Source organism: Danio aesculapii, chromosome 21 (assembly GCF_903798145.1).
Source record: "Danio aesculapii chromosome 21, fDanAes4.1, whole genome shotgun sequence".
Taxonomy (NCBI): Eukaryota; Metazoa; Chordata; class Actinopteri; order Cypriniformes; family Danionidae; genus Danio; species Danio aesculapii.
Window position 1 is genome coordinate 19725596 of NC_079455.1, and position 17755 is coordinate 19743350.

A 17755-nucleotide genomic window follows, 5' to 3' on the forward strand; every position below is an offset into this window, starting at 1 on the left:
GAAACAAATGTGTACTCATGCAAGCAGCTGCCTGTTATGAATATTCAATCATGAGACTCATTTTTATTTTTATTTTTTTGAAGGTCTGACAGTGTTGCAGAAGATCTTGGACACTGCGGCTGAGAAGACCTGGCAGGTGACGTCCATAAACTTTGACACACTGACAGAAGCGGCATTCCTGAAAGCCATCCAAGATCTGGAAAATAAAAAGGAGTTCAAGATCATTCTGGACTGCGAGCTGGAGAGACTCAACTCCATCTTAAACCTGGTGAATGCTTCATTCATTCATTCATTCATTTTCCTTCAGTTTATACCCTTATTTATCAGGGGTCACCACAGTAGAATGAACCGCCTACTATTCCAGCATATATTTTACACAACTGATGCCTTTCCAGCTCCAACCCAGTACTGGGAAACACCCTTACACTCTACGGCCAATTTAGTTCATTCAATTCACCTAAAGCGCATGTCTTTGGACTGTGGGGAAACTGGAGCACCCGGAGGAAACCTGCATGAACACGGGGAGAACATGCAAACTCCACACAGAAATGCCAACCAGGAGTCGAACCAGCAACCTTCTTGTTGTGAGGCGACAGTGCTAACCACTGAGCCACCGTGCTGCCCCTGTGAATGCTTCATGTATATTTTTTCATGTATGTATTGTCAGTGTATTGTGATCATTCATAAATAGGTGGATGGCCCAGACGAAAATGTAACACTTTGATTTTGAGGAGAAAATTGTGGAATTCAGTGGAATGACTTAAAAAAATGTGTTAAATATTGCTATTAGTTGAAATGTACATAGCTATAAAGTTATAAATTATTTGCATTAAACTTTTGAAGTAGTGTAAATGACACAAAAAAAACTGTTTTGTTTTACTTTGCAATACTCGCGGGTTCTGTAAAGTAAAACCTGCTTTCAAGCAAGTACGGCCATGTTGCCCAATAATCATACTGGAGACAAAAAAGAACTAGCACACAACTGACTGGCAGATGACAGATTGCATATGGCAAATTGCTATAAGTAAATCTAATTTAAATGTTTTCATCAAAAAGGGTGTGAAAAGAAATCGCAATCAATCTAAAAATTTATGTTGATTTCATTAAGGTTTTGACATGCTTTAAGGACAATTGAAGAACTAGTTTGATGGCATATTAACTTTTTATAAAGCACTCATTGAAATACTGTAAATAATAATTCATAATAAGCTTTTCTGGACATTTTATGCATTTTTGGGGGCAATCTCCTTATCTACTCCCAGTGTGCAGCATCCACATGGATGATGCGACTGCAGCCATATTGCACCAGACCGCACACCAACTGATTGGTGGAGTGGGGCCAGAGTGATGAAGCCAATTATGATATGGGAATGGTTAGCAGGCCATGATGGACAGAAGCCAGTGGGCAAATTTGGGTTTTTTAAATGACCACAGAATGTTAGGACCTCGGTTTAACGTCTCATCCAAAAGACAACGCTCACTAGCTATGTTTCCATCCACCTATTTTCATGCGCATTTTGAAGATAAGTCGTTAAAAAACGGTTGATGGAAACAGCAAGATGCGCATCAATTTTGAAAATGTGCAAAAAAAAAAAAAACATATGCGCATAACTGAGTAGGATTAACATTTTAATCGATAAGATTAAATGTACATTTATAAAAAGATGTACATAAACTACGATGGAAATACTTTTACCAAACAAATTTCAGTATGTGCATTGCAGTATGTGAAAAATGTGTGTGAATGGACAAACCAGCAAGCTGAGCACATTGTAAAGCATCTAAAATGTTGTTTTGGTCACTCTAAAACGCCTTAACCATTTCAGTATTAGTATTATTATATTATTAATTACCTCCAGAAAAGTCAAGAGCATCTGTGCTCCGCGTCTCACGTCTTCAAACCCCACTGCGTGTTCATTGCACATCTGCATTGTCTTCTAAGGCGCAAGTAATATCTTAAATAAAGAAAAGATTCACGCAGCTTCTCCTACCTCAATAAATTCCATTTTTACTTTTGATATTTGGTGCCAGTTAATCAACAAGTGACGATTTTGTTCTTTTTGACTCATTGGATGGAAACGCTGCTTTATTCGCATGTCTTATATACGATATTCCAGTTTGCCACCTATATTTAATTTGAATCTTTGGATGAAAACATAGCTACTGAAGCATCGTGGACTGATTTCCTGGACTTTATATTCACCTTTCACACACACTTTGCTGAGTCTTGTGAGTATTGTTATCTTGTAGCAGGGAAAAACCCTGAAGTGTAAATAATTGAATTGAATACAAATTATATTACAATCAATGTCAATGAAATAACCATATACAGCTTTTTGCCCAATAAAGGGTTAAGCAAAACAAGTTTTTCAGGACTTTGAAATAGTTTTTGGAACTTTAATAAAAAACACCTTCACTTTATGCCAGTGGGTTCAAGGAACATCATCTTCTAGGACAGAACATGATTCTTCTGTACACTTTTATGCCATGCCTCTATCAGAAAGACAACGGATTCCTCCTTCAGGCAAACCAAGCCAATTACTCTCCTCACTACAAACTCCATCCAGACTTGACAAGATCTGAAAGTAAGCGCTGCCAAAGCCGATGATCAGAAATCTGCATTCGATAAAATTAACCCCAGCGGCGATGTGTTTCCCGCTGCCGCTCACAGGTGTTCCTACGCTCCTCATGTACATGTAGTCATTAAGTCTCATAATTGGACTTCCTATGGCGGCAGATGCCAAATCTTTCTTTCCTCCTCCATCTCGACTGCCCCTTCTGATCACAGATATAGCACACACTCAGTGAGCTCTGCAATGGTGTGCAATTAAGGCCTGAATGATGGGACCTATTCATTGCTATTTAGAGAGCCGGGCTAAAAATTATGCTTTAATTGGCGTTGAATGAAAGAGGGCTGCCATTAGCTGACGCAGAGAGAGAAGATTGTGGTTTTTTGCCCTGATGTATGGTGCATTTGTCTTTCAGATCGCAGCGCAGAAAAAGAACTTGAAGAACTACCATTACATACTAGCAAACCTGGTAAGTGAAGTGTCTCGTGTCCTCTTTGGTTTGCATGAATGAACCATGAGCCTTGAGGCTATTTAAGATGAGTTGTCGGTTAACCTCTCGCACATCGCAAGGGAACGCTTTGACAAATTGATGGTGGTGGTTTATGTTGCATGGCTTCTTTTTTCAGCTTTTTTCTTCTGTGTGACTGGTAGAGTTCATGATTTTAAATTCAGCACACAATGCTGACAGATTGCAGAATTACTCTCTGTGCTGACCGAATTTGCATTTGTTCTCTTTCTGGAAGGCATTAGATGCCTTTTTTTTTTGCATGAATGAGAGTGGGAGTGTGTGGCAAGGGTGTAGCAATCATTACGCATTCACTTGTAAAAATCTGAGCCCTTATTTTTACTCGATTTTATGTTATTATTTATTTATATTTTATATAAATATAGATTTTTATACATTTTTATGCCTCTTGTGTCAGGATTCTATAGAATTTATTTTATTTTATTTTATTAATATATATTTTTAATTTAATTTAATTTAATTTAATTTAATTTTATTTTATTAATATATATATATATTTTTTTATTTTATTTTATTTTATTTTATTTTATTTTATTTTATTTTATTTTATTTTATTTTATTTTATTTTATTTTATTTTATTTTATTTTATTTTATTTTATTTTATTTTATTTTATTTTATTTTATTTTATTGAAGAATATTCACTTACTCTCCTTTGGCTTAGTCTCTGATTTATCAGGGGTCGCCACAGCAGTTTTGTTTTGTTTTTTTATTTTTATTTTATTTTGTTGTATTTTTAAATTAAATTAATTTCATTTCATTTCATTTCATTTGTTTTATTTTTTATTTATTTAATTTTATTATTTTATTTAATTTAGTAATTTTATTTTATTTTATTTTATTTTATTTTTACTTTATTTTATTTATTTATTTTTTTTATTTTATTTTATTTTATTTTATTTTATTTCATGGAAGAATATTCACTTACTCTCCTTTGGCTTAGTCTCTGATTTATCAGGTGTCGCCACAGCAGAATGAACTGCCAATTACTCTGGTGCATGCTTTATGTGGTGGATGGCTTTTGGCCAATTCCCAACCCTGAGAAACATCTATACAATCTCTCATTCAGACACTTTCATTCATTCACTATGGCCCAAACACCGGGAGAACATGCAAACTCCACACAGAAAGGCATCATGAAAAAATAAAATGAAACAAAATATTCAATTTAATTTATTATATTAATTTAAAAATAATGTTTTAGTTACTTTTATTTGTTTCCTTGTTTCTGTTTTAGTTTAGTTCAGTTTATTTTTCAATATTTTATGATTGCATTAAGCAGTTTAGAAAAAGCTAAATAATTATTGCTCAAAAAACTTAACTGTAATACAGCACTCATGAACTGCAAGGTATATTATATTAAATTATGTTTTCAATTACAGTATATATGTTCTATATTTATTTATATAATTTATCTTATTTTTACAGTTATTTTTAGTTTTCAATGATGGCTTTAATATTTCATAGCTACTATTTTATTTAATCATTTATTGGAGTAAAAAAACATAGTTGCTTGGAAAGCAATTTTCTGACTGAATGAAGAAACTGTAATACAGCAATGTGACTTCACAGGAGGAATAATAAATATTTAATTGGGTTCTTCAAGGGGAGAAGAAAAAAAATCTTCAAACTTTTGTCAAGTGCATAATCCAGTTCACGAAAGACGAGAGATGCCAACTCATGAGCCATTTTGCTGGGTTAAACAGCAAGGATACAACACTGCACCATAGTCTCCCCTGGGGTTCATCACCACATGGGCCGGTCACCCAAATGAGCAAACATACACACAAACACAATTAACTGTTATCACACAGATACTGTGATATTTACCCATCATGCATCATCTGTGCCTGTTGCTGGATCATTAGCTTTCACGCTGACTGTCATATCACAATATCATACAGATTACTCTAATGCTCCTATATGATTGCTCTTGGGCATTTATTTTTCTATTTGGTCTAAGAGGGTGTAAGTATGCCTAAAAAAAGTGTATAAAAGTATACATGACTGCTGAATTTATGCACATTATTTTAGTCACGTATATTTGAAGTAACTGAAATTAAATGACCTATTCCATGGAAAAGTAAGTTGATTACTGTAACTAGTTACTTTGCAACTAATTACACCCAATGATCCTAATTGATTCTAACTCACTGTACAATAATACAATACATTTAAAATGATTGCATTTGCATTTTGCATTAGAGTCCTTAAACTTGCCCATTAGTCTGTGTATCAGAGCAGGACTGATAGATATTAGACATATGAATAAATGCAGATTTTGATGTGTTTGATCTACCTCAGGGATTTCTGGATCTTAATCTCACTGAGTTCAGGAAGGGAGGTGCAAATGTGACAGGCTTCCAGCTGATGAACTACACAAACCCTACTGTCAGCAGGACAATACAAGACTGGCTGGAGTTTGACAGCAAAGACTTGAAAAGCCCCAAAAGGAGACTCAAGGTAAAGCAAGGTCTTAGTCATAAAATATGATTTGAAATGCTCTCATAATGAACTCAAAAAGCAGTCCGCCTAGCTGAAAAGACCTTGAATTTACATATCATCACCTAATACTTAGACTTGTTAAACACCCCATGGTGAAAATTATGCTTTTAACATTGTTTATTTGTCTGTTTTGAATATGGATATGAAAACAACAACAGCAAAAACAAAAACAAAACAACAACATGTTATTACATCAGTCAACACAGTCTCAAAAATGTAGTTTTAAGACTTCACACTCAGGCATGCATGGCGTTAATGGTAGATTTGGTATGCTGTCCCAGAGCTTGGAGATAATTGAGCGCAAGGCCCCCGCCTGGTCAATAAGCATATATGAGGGGGTTTTGAGCAGGGTGTGAATTATGCATTGGCGATCAGAGGGGTCGACTTTTTTGTTTTCAGTGAATTAAATGTATCTATTTATTTAAATGACATCCAATTTATTAAGACGTATTTAAGTTTTCAATGTTTTAATGGATATTAAATGTATTCTGACATACAGTAACCTGACTATTTCAGAGGTTACTAGCTTAAACTATTCAATATGCATCTAATTTGACTTTACTTTAAGGCCATGTAAATATAAACACCTATTTTACAAGAAAACTGTGCCGTGACCACTTATGATATCCATCGCTTCTCTAGATCTGCTGGTTTACTGTTGAATGATTCATGCAAAGACTGATTGGCGCGATGATATGATGGTATGAGCCATTATAGGGGTTATCAAATGTATGTCTGTATGATCTATTATTTTAATTATTAATATTATTATTATTTAAGATACAGATCAGGGAAACTACTTCTCACTATTAGAGGGCTGATCCACCCGCCACACCCCACATAAAGCTTGTTTTGACGTCCTTCAGGGGAGATCAAGCATTAATTAGGGCGGTCAATCCCCCCAAAACCCCCCTGTAATTCATACCCTGGTTCCAAGATCAGGTAGGTCCAGAGAGTTCCCCCTAGAATAGAGAGGAAAAGGAGATGAAGTGGAAGGGGGGATAATAAAGGCAGTAGAGTGAAATCGTTTTTAAAAATCGAAATTGAAAACCTATTTATTGTAAGCTTGGCTCAATCTGATTGGATTTTTACAGATTACGGATGAGAAGCCAGCCTTGATCACTCATATCACATGCTTCTCTCGAAATTAGTTTATAAAACTTCACCTAAATTCACCAGTATGCCACACATGTCAGCTATTGCATAAAATATGTTAGAGACCTTATGTTTTTGTTCCGTAATTTAAAATGTGTCCTGCTTATTTTTTCTGATCAAAATACTGTAAATGCACAATCATATTTTTACCATGATTTACAGAAGTGTAACAGTAGTTTATATGCAAACAAAGGCCACAGTACAGTCCTAAAACATATATATTGTCAGTTTAAAACTTTATACTTTACCACTATCCTATCAGCAAGATGTTTTATATAATTCTTTTATGTATTTGTGACATTTGATCAGGGGTGCCCAAACTTTTTCTTATAAAGGGCCAAACACTAAACTTGATTGAGGGTGGTGGTCCGGAGGTATATAAACCAAACTGTAAAGTTGTCAATGTAATTTCCTAATTTATTATTATAATTCTTTATATAATCTATTATTTTATTTAATTAATACTATCATTCATTACATTTAAAATACTTTAATTGTTTTAATAACTAAAGATTTTTGTACATTTTTTAATGAACATCTCACAATAAAAAACATGAACAATCTCATTTACAACACTAAAAATACACCTTGCCTTGATTCGCTTGCTGATGTCTTTTGCAATGTCCGCTATCCATCAAGTGATTGTATTTAATTTATTTTATCTGATTCCTTCAAAACTTTTAATTAATACATTTAATCTAAGTTAGCTTTTTTTGTAGATCAACAGTAGATCTATAGATTTTCACATCCCCCCGAAAATTCCACATCATTCTCCTTCTCTTCTTAGATGGGATGGAGGGCCAAACCAAAGGTCGCTGTGGGCCAATGCATTCTTTCACCCATATTTTAACTAGATTTATTTCCGCAGATGTTTAAATAGACATTGCATTTAATATGGCATTTAATCCATGCATGGTAAATCACTTTCTGCAGATTCCAAAATAGGATATTGACCCAAATTCCTTTGCCTTAAGAGCTTGAAATTGTAAATAATTGAACATTGTTTGTGTAACATTAGCAATGCATTAGACGTTTGATAATGTAGCCAAATAAGTCTACTGATATCAATTATCAGGTTGTGTCTGATGCTGTGGAAAGCAATACATTCTGATATGTTGACATGTGAAATGTATAATTCACTCTTCTTCTTTGGATTTAAACATACATGGATGAATTTATCTGATATTGACATTGTTTCATTTGTCTGCTGCTTGAGTTGAGCAAGTGAAATTGAAGCAGGTGATCAGAAATAATGTGAATGAGTGGAGGTGGGGCTAATTAGCATAATCACTGAACTGCTTAAGTGAGGTATGGAGTTAAATGCCATTATCAAAGATGAGTTTTAACAATTAAATAAATAGTAATTAACAGCAGGACAGGAAACCGAAATTCAATGTATGTGAATACATTTCTTTGTCTTTTTTCTGTTCATTTTATTTGTGACTATTTCAGTACACTGGAGCGCTCACATATGATGGGGTGACTGTCATGGCCACTGCCTTCCAGAATCTGAGAAAGCAGCGCATTGATATCTCACGCAGAGGGAATGCAGGAGAGTGTCTGGCAAACCCTCCTGCACCCTGGGGTCAGGGCATCGACATCCAGAGAGCCTTACAGCAGGTAAACAGAGCCGTTTTCACAACAAAAGATGACGCAAGAGCGAGATAGAACAAGAGAATCTGCAAACTTCAGAATTAATCTCATATTTCTGTTGAATTGAGAGCCAAACTATGAAGAAATGCACATGGCACTACTGTATATTACCTGCCCACAACCTAACAAAGTGTTACAGTCATCTTAAAATTCAAAGTTATTTGATTCAGTGTCTTTATGCAATCACACGTTGCTTTGGTTTCATCTGTTATCTGATGACATTCTCAGCAATCATTAAAAAAAAAGAAATTAACTAAGGTGATTGGAGCCTCTGTGCATGCATTCATGCATATTAACGGTGAGCAATCAATTCAGCTAGTGTCGTAACTCACGTAGTTCACATTGCTTTTCTTGTTAGGTATTTGGTTCAAGACCAAAAAGCTTTTAGAGGTAGAGGAAGAGCCAGCCTGACTCTGATTTGTAGTATTTCAGATGCACAGAAAAAAATGGACACATACAAATGCTGCACAATATTATAGAAAAGGGTATTTTTTATATTTATTTATTGAGTTTTTGGATTTACAATTTAAAGCAGTACATTACCTCTTCCCTACCACAACCACGGCATTGAAAGAAAAAAAAAAACATAAAAATAAAATACATATCAATCCAGACTTTCTGAGTTGACCGTGAGAAAACAGTGTACCATATTTGTTCAGTCCATATGTTATCATTTAACATGAGAGGCTTGGGAAAATCTAAAAGAAGAATATTTAAAAAAAGGTGCATCTTAATTAAAAAAAGAAGGTCATATCATCTTGAATCACAAAACCTTCCAGATCAAAGTTAACAGTAAGGGAATTCATTATGTCATATTTTTTAGTCAATATGTTATCATTTGACATGAAAGGCTTGGTAACATTCAAAGAGTACAAAATAGAAATAATGAGAAAAATAAAATAAAAATGAATAAAGAAATTTATTCTAAAGGCTAGGGAGTTCCTCAAGGTGTTTAATAAAGGGGGACCATTTGTCTAGAATAGGGGTGCCCTAACTATTTCACATGAAGGGCCAAAAACCAAATACCACTGAGAGCCGTGGGCCGAAGTTAAATATACCAAATGATATTACATTAAAGTCGCCATGGGTAATTTAAAAAAATAATAATATTTCAAAATAAATAGACATTATTACTTAAAATCACAATAACTAGTGCAGAATAACTTTTTAAATGGCAACTTATTACAATAAAAACATAAACAATCACATTTATAACACAGTGGAGTTTAAAGCTGAATACACTAGTCAGGCAGAATCTTGATTTGCTCACCAAAGTCTCTGCATTGTGGGGTGACAGTATGTACATTTAAACAAAATCTCTTTAATTTACACCATTTTATTGAAACATTCAATTTCAGTTAGTTTTTAATAATAAAACAAACAAAGGGTTACATTAAATTTGAATTGACAATCTCGAAACCATCCCCAATATTCTTCCTCTCTTCTCAGATGGGATGGCAGGCCAAATCAAAGGTAACCATGGGCCAACTTTAGCCCGCGGGGCCTACATTGGGCATTTCTGGTCTAAGAACTTGCGTTTTGAGCCTCAAATTATGTATTTAATCTTTCCAACTGAATGTAAGACATCACTTCATTTATTCAGCCAGTGTGTATTAGGGGGTCTACTGGATTTGCTGACAGCACTGGCTTGGTGCATGCCATGGTTCCATATGCACATTACATGTGAACTACTGTAAGTAAACTTGCAGTTTACTGCCAGCCAAGCCACTCTGAGACAGTGAAAACACTGGATCATGAGCTGTTTATGTGTACATATAAACAATGCTGTGCTTCACTCTAAAACACAAGCAGTGAATATATTTAATAAAAGCACAGACTTTGCCATTTGATAATGGCACTAAGCCATAGCTATTTCATTTTTATTTCAATTATTCATGCAGCCCTAAAATAAGTGTCATTTGACTCCCTGTACAAAAATGTAAATCAGCTTTCACAGATAGTGAAGTTCTGCGTATGCTAATATGAGATGATGAACAATCCGATTATGTGTGATTCTCTCTCTGTAGGTGCAGTTTGAAGGACTTACAGGACATGTTCAGTTTAATGACAAAGGACATCGAACCAACTTCACTGTCAGCGTGATGGAGTTTGGCCCAAGCGGACCCAAGAAAGTAAATGGGATTGTTTTTTTTTCTCTCTGCTTGCACGCAAATAGGGTTCATTAATCCCAATGAGCATGCATTCTAACTTTTTAGTGGAAATCTGAAAACATGTTCTTGACATTCTCCTGACATAAATTTGATTGCTAATGATTAACCTGAGGTTGCACCTGAAACTTCAGCACTGGCTGTGATGAAAGCGAATCAAGTGTTAGTCACAGACCGGCTTAAAGAGCCGCTTATGCATTTCAAATGATTACAGCTCCTCTTAAGCCGTCAATATGAATATTTAACAATCTAAAAATAGTGGCTCTGAAATTCCTGTGCGCTGCTGTGATATTCCTCCCTCCTGCCTGCAGGTGGGCTACTGGAATCAACGTGAGAAATATGTGAGCACAGCTACTTACAGCAACATGCTCAACGAGACGTTCGGACTGCAAAACAGGACCTACGTCGTCACCACCATCCTGGTGAGTTTGTCAGTACTGTTTTTTTTTTGTCTCCCTGATCTGGCAATGCATCACATCAGTGTGGATTACAAGTCATCAGTGTCATCAAGATAAAATGCTGTGCGAGTTTTTTCATGCAGATAATGATCAGGAGGGGTGTGACATTTAGCTGAAGTCTGCACTAAACAGAACTGCACAAATGAACTCTCCAGTCCCAAACTCTTAAAAATAAAGGTGCTACGCTGCAACATAATGCTTTTTGCAGATTTTTTTGTCATGTTTCTAGTCAAATATCTAAAAATTTTTAAATCAAGAAGTATTTTATAGACAAGCACAGCATATTGTCTTGCTTTTAGAAATAATATGTCCAAATTAAGCGCGTTTTTGCTTAAAATTAGCTACATAATCTACCAATAGGGTAAGCAAATTAATCTTGTTTTTCCTTTTTACATAAAATTATTTGGTTTACCCCATTGGCAGATTATTTAGCTTGTTTTAAGGAACTTGCAAACAATATGTTTTGTCTAGTAAGAAAAGCATTTTTTACAGTGTATCAGTTTTTAATTTATTTAATCTATAATCTATTTTTCCAGTTTGACATTTGAAATTTTGTTGTTTTTATGTAAAATGTTTCTTTGTGGAACCATCAAATCCAATAAAGACCTTTATTTTAAAGATTTTTTCCAAATACATGTCATTGGTTGGAATAATCAATGTGCATGTTATAGAGAAAATCCTTTCCACATTGTACAAATGTAAAAGGTAATTATGAGCTTAAAATATGAATTGAATGTTTTTATTTTATTACATACAATGATGGTAAAAAAAATCACATTATGGAAAATAATGTCTGAGCTGCCAAATATAAGTCATGATTATGAAAAGTAGACAATATAATGTAACAGTTTGAGATATATAATCTCAGTTACCTGTGCTAAACAATGCAGAAGACTTCATTAATACTGATAAATGTGTTTTCACATAAAAAAGTGACATCTTTATATGTAAGCCAGGCTTCAAGTCCTCTTTTTTATTCTGAAACTACTCTACAGAATCTTCTTTTTTCTATAAAGCCGATGCAAGTTTTAATTCCTAAACAATTTCAATAATTGTAACATGTTTAAAGTGCATAAACATTTCAAAAACAGAAAAAGCAACAAACAATACAGGGATGATTATAGATTTAATTGTGCAAGGGATTCACTGTGACCCTGATATATCATAGAGTATTAAATGTGCATGTTTTCAACTGAAGTAGTGTGCTTTATATATATATATATATATATATATATATATATATATATATATATATATATATATATATATATATATATATATATATATATATATATATATATATATGTTTTCATTTGCATGAATACATATAAATGCATGTGTTATAATAATTATAAGTTATAAATATTTTTAAATATAAAGATTGAGCAGAAAAATGTTAATTATTTAAAAAAAATAATTAAACTAAATCAAAATGTTTAACAAATTGAACTAAAACCAGGCTATCTGTTTGTTGTTGAATAACTGATTCAGTTGATTCTTTCAGATTTATTGAAAAGTGAAGTAAGCGGCTAATTATTGTTATAAATTACCTACTCATTTAATTCATTCAAAAACACAAATTCATTCATTAATGAACACCTTGTGACTGGACTTGTGACTGCGTATGGGGATCTATTTGACAGCTTGAAATATTGTAGCAAGCTGTCTTCAACAGGTATTATAACTTGACCCTAAAATGATCTCTGTTTTTTATACGTTTTATTTTAAGAATCAAATGTTAATTAAGTTCCTGTCCAGTGTTCTAGAACAAAGACAAAGTAATAATAAAACAGTCCCCATGTACTCTGTGATGTTCTGTTTTTTCCGGTATTACTTGTTTCATGGTTTAAATAAAAGATGATTCAAATTCTCAAAATTCGTCACTGCATGATCCTGCACTCAGAAGAGTTTGTTCTCTGCCTCTAGGGTGAATCTCCATCCTCTCAGGAAGGTGAGAAGTAGCGTGAGTCTTCTGAACCCTGCTGGGTTTACTGTTCTGCTCATTACGGACACAGTTTGTGGGCTGACTCCGAGTTTTGAGTGGCTATTAATCTTATTTCAGTGCAACTCCAAAAAGAAATACCTTCATCCCTTGAGGTCTCTTCTTTGACTGTAGTTAGACCCTTACAGTATTGATTTGTCTTTTGTATGGCTGTAATGTCATACTGTACCTATGCTGTTCATAATGTGTATTCGATGTCAATACACACAATGAACATCTGTGCATCGTCGTATACATATTTAATATACATGATTTCTTCTCTGCTTCTTCTCCTTGTTTTCTTTTTTCTGTTGATGTTGTTTTGGGCATTCTATATGATTGAAGTGAACTCTTTCATTATTTATAAGCTGAGAAATACGCTGGAAATGCAAGATCCATTTGATGTAGATGATGCAAGGTTTTCTTCCAAGCCTCTTTGAATCACGCTGTAACTAAACAACTACACTCATCTGGCCTATACTATAACACTTAAGACTAAATGCACAATTAACCTGCACTGTGTTTCTGTGTTTTTCGTTCATAGGAAGCTCCATATGTGATGCTGAAGAAGAACCACGAGCAGTTAGTGGGGAATGATAAATATGAGGGTTACTGTGTAGAGCTTGCGGCAGAAATCGCCAAACACGTGGGATATTCCTACAGACTGGAGCTCGTGGGAGATGGAAAGTATGGAGCCAGAGACGCAGAGACAATGATGTGGAATGGGATGGTTGGAGAACTAGTGTATGGCGTAAGTAGATATTTTCACTGAATGTTCTGTGTGGTAATGATTGAGTGATTGACTGATTTAGTATATTTTCAATTAAGTTTTTCCAATTAAGAAAATAAAAAAAATAGTTTGTTTGTTTGTTTACTTTGCAATCTTTCTATTTTATACATTTTTTCTATTTAAATTAGATTTTATTGCAGAGGATTGGCATATTGTTTGTTTGTTTGTTTGTTTGTTTGTTTGTTTGTTTGTTTGTGTCAAGCATACATTAAGAGCCACATTAGACAGGAGTACATTCAGTATTTATGAACGTTATCAAGTTCAGTATGGCATGGATTTATTGATTGATTAATGATTGATTAACAGAATGTTTATTGATTGATTGATTGGATGATTGATTACATTTTCATTTCCTTTCCAGTTTACCTGTCTTTTATTATATTCTATTCAATTTTATTTTTTGATATATTTAATGTTTAGTTCATCCAAAAATAAATCAGTTTTCCTCCGTCTGTTCCAATTCTCTGAGATCTGTGTTCATCTTCACACAAATTAAGATATTTTAGATGAAGTCCGAGAGCTCCCTCATCCTCCATAGACAGCAACAGCCTCAACATTATTAAAAATGGTAAAAAGAGTTTTTGGTCTATGGTAATTTGTGTCAATAATTGCCGCAAAATACCTTGATTTTGCTAATCTCATTTCCTTTTGAAATTTAAACATTAAATCTTTTAGTCCTGTCCTGTTTCTAATTCTTTATCTAATAAATGTTTTGGTAACCTTTGTCTCTGTTTTAGTTATTGTTTTCAATTGATGCAATTCAAAATTCAATTTGTTCTGATAATGTATTATTTCCTTGTACCAATTTCCACAGGAGTTTTTTGTTCACTCAACTTCTATTTTAGAAGTTGTTCACTATCAACTATTTTAGGTCAGTGCAACTGATGTTTTTAAAAATTGAGTACATGTTGGTGCCAATGGTGTGGTGGTTAGAGCATTGATACATGCCACTCTGGTGTTCACGGCGACCTGAGTTTGATTCCCGCCTCGAAGTCCTATGCTGATTTCTCCCCCTTTCTTCTCTATACTCCCTACTGTCCTATCAAGTAAAGGTGAAAAAAAAATGTTGAGTACAAAAGGAAATTAGGATTATGTTTTATTTTTGTTCACTCAACTTCAGGCATTCCAGTTCTGCAGACAAAACATTTTCAGTTGGCGCAACTTAAAAAGTTTTGTTACAGAGTAGTTCACCTCTAAATGTTTTTTTTTATTACTGACAAATCATTTTAGGTCAGTGCAGCTGATGTTTTCCAAAGTTGAGTGAACAAGAAAAAGCGAAAGGAATTTTTTTGTTGTTGTACTGGCTTAAAAGTTTTTACAGTGTTCTATGTGACCTCAGATGTCAAATGTGTCCTGTATTTATGCACAATTACTACAGACAATATGACATTTTGATTACACATTTAACTTTGCACTGTTTTTGCTCTCGTACATTGTTGCTCGGCTGCACAGTGCCACAGTGGGTAGCATGTTCGCCTCACAGCAAGAAGGTTACTGGTTCGAGCCTCGGCTGGGTCAGTTGATGTTTTTGTGTCGATTGGGTTTCCTCCGGGTGCTCCGGTTTCCCCCACAAGTCCAAAGACATGAGTTTCAAGTGAACTGGGTGTGTATGGATGTTTCCCAGTGATGGGTTGCTGCAGGAAGGGCATCTGCTGCGTAAAACATATGCTGGATAAGTTGGCGGTTCATTCTGCTGTGGCGACCCCAGATTAATAAAGGGACTAAGCCGAAAAGAAAATGAATGGATAAATATTGTTGCTCCTTATTTGTACTGACACTATGTGGTTGTTCTGATTCCAGCGCTTATGATTTACATAGCAAATTTACTGTCTTTAAAGTATTACAAACATGCACTGTTTTAAAACATTCTAAACTTGTAAAACTCATTCTTAAGGTGCAGCTGATCACAGAGAGTTGGAACTGATCTTTTAATCCAAGTTTCTTTGCAAATCTTGCTCTGTGCATAGTTTATATGCATTATTACGGAGACATGTTAATCTGTGCCTGTCAATAAATTTGGTGGCCAAGGAAAACTGCACTCCTACATCCCGTTGCCGTGGACTTCAAAATCACTGGGATGTGGATCCTATTTTAACATCAGGAAATTTTAAAAAAGAGACTTATTGTCTTTATATCACCGCAAGATGACTGTGGACACAGTATACCTACACACAGTTCTCTCCAAACAGCTTCCAAAAAATGCATCATATGTGTGTGCATCTGTATCGCATATTTAGAGTGAATTTAGATTATATCTGCATTTTGTCCATTCCCTGAACAAAATGTCTGTATAACGATGACAAAAAAAGCAGCAAAGTGTGGACAAATTCTATCTCAGAACAAAGAACAGGACATGTTGTCTCCAAACCTCAATGCCTCAGGTTGAACAAAGCATATTTTATTTGGTCTCTCATCAGCACTCATGAAGAAGATTTCCCCTCGTGTCAGAGCATGTTAGAACAATGTCTGATTTTGCATTATAACAGGGTCCTAGCACCACACTAAAAAGGGCCAATTAGAAAGGAATAACTCAGAATACCAAAAAAAAATAGAGTTTGGTTTTCATAGCCACTCTTAGTTCTTGGTTGTAGTTTCTTATTGAGAGCATGTTTACCCTGAGGCTGCAGCATTAGTGGCTTTGGAAAGCTAAGCAGTGTCAGATGTAGTCTGTCTTCGTTGGGCTAAATGCGAACACTCCAGCTCAGTGTTGTCAAGCGGCATTCGTTACTATTCTTTTCTGCTTGAAGAAAATACAGCATTATTATGAAGCACGGAAAGAGTGATAGCGTACAAGGGATTCTCTTGAGGACACAGCGCTGAGTAGAACTGACTCTGTAGTGATCTGTGATACTTGAAGTTATTTATATGTTTGGCTGCTTCTAAAATTGTAGATAAAGCTTTTTGTTGGTTCGTGCTTGATTTGTAATTCCAGTGAGTTCTGAAAACCTACTGAGGAAAAGTCTTGTTGTGTGCGAAACTGGATCTCAAAGCTTCGTAAAACACATTCTGAATGTTTGATTACATCACTTTCTGTGAAGCTACTGAAAGCATGAGTAGTATGCTTTATTGTTAACGTAGTAAATCACACAGGACCAAAAATGAAAGTGTATTTATTCATTATTCACCCTGGTGGTGTTCCAGACTAATATGTCCTTCTACATTTCCATAAAAGGATAAATAAAAAAAAAATGTCCTGCTCACCCATATAATGGTCATAAATAGCAACTTATTTAAAGCTTTAAATAACAAAAAAATGATAATTAGAGAATTTCACGCACACAATAGCTGTTTCTCAATTCCAAGAATGCAGAGAACGGACTTGCGTTCTCACAGAGACCGTACTGGGGTGCATTTCCGAAAACCATCGTTAGCCATCTAAGGTCGCAAGTTCTGTCATTACAAACATAGTTTGTTGATTTGCCATTTCCCAAATCCGTCATTCCAACGAACATTCGCAAACTGCGTCACAAACTTGTACGCTTACAACTACACCTCTAGAGCTGTAGATAGAAGTATAGTTCATCGTTGTGTTCGGTTTCCAGTTATCCCACCTTCAGAACATTCTAACATTTAAACTTTGGAATAATAAAAAAAAACATTAAAGTCATCTCTCTTAGGTGTAATTTGCTTTCAGAGTATTTTTACATTTCTGTTTTAGCGATGTTCATATTAATAATTGTGTTCCCTTCGTAGTGCGCTTTCAAAACATATGCCAATTTGAACGCAGCCAGGGCTCATGATGAAAGCCATAGGTGACCAATTATTTAAAAGCCGAATTTACGCTACATCTCTAAAGCTTGTGAAAACAAAAATATATAGCATATGTTAATGATTTAAATTTATAGTTGGTTAATTATTAAGAAATGTATCTGTACTGTTTAGGACGTGGGCCTTTTGGTTAGAAGATTTCTGCAGTGATTTGAATGTGTGTCAAATTGTAAAAGTAGACT

At 34.6% G+C, this 17755-nt stretch overlaps 1 protein-coding gene across 2 annotated transcripts in view; it reads left to right on the forward strand.

The window, feature by feature from the left end:
• The window catches only part of gria1b (glutamate receptor, ionotropic, AMPA 1b), a 90229-nt gene that overhangs the window by 40622 nt on the left and 31852 nt on the right, over window positions 1-17755 (forward strand). For both annotated transcript variants that reach the window (XM_056446424.1, XM_056446425.1), the window contains exons 4-10: window positions 84-268; window positions 2986-3039; window positions 5400-5558; window positions 8208-8375; window positions 10436-10540; window positions 10888-10998; window positions 13560-13766. In XM_056446424.1, the coding sequence (XP_056302399.1) occupies window positions 84-268; window positions 2986-3039; window positions 5400-5558; window positions 8208-8375; window positions 10436-10540; window positions 10888-10998; window positions 13560-13766 (989 nt within the window). The remainder of the gene's footprint in view (window positions 1-83; window positions 269-2985; window positions 3040-5399; window positions 5559-8207; window positions 8376-10435; window positions 10541-10887; window positions 10999-13559; window positions 13767-17755) is intronic.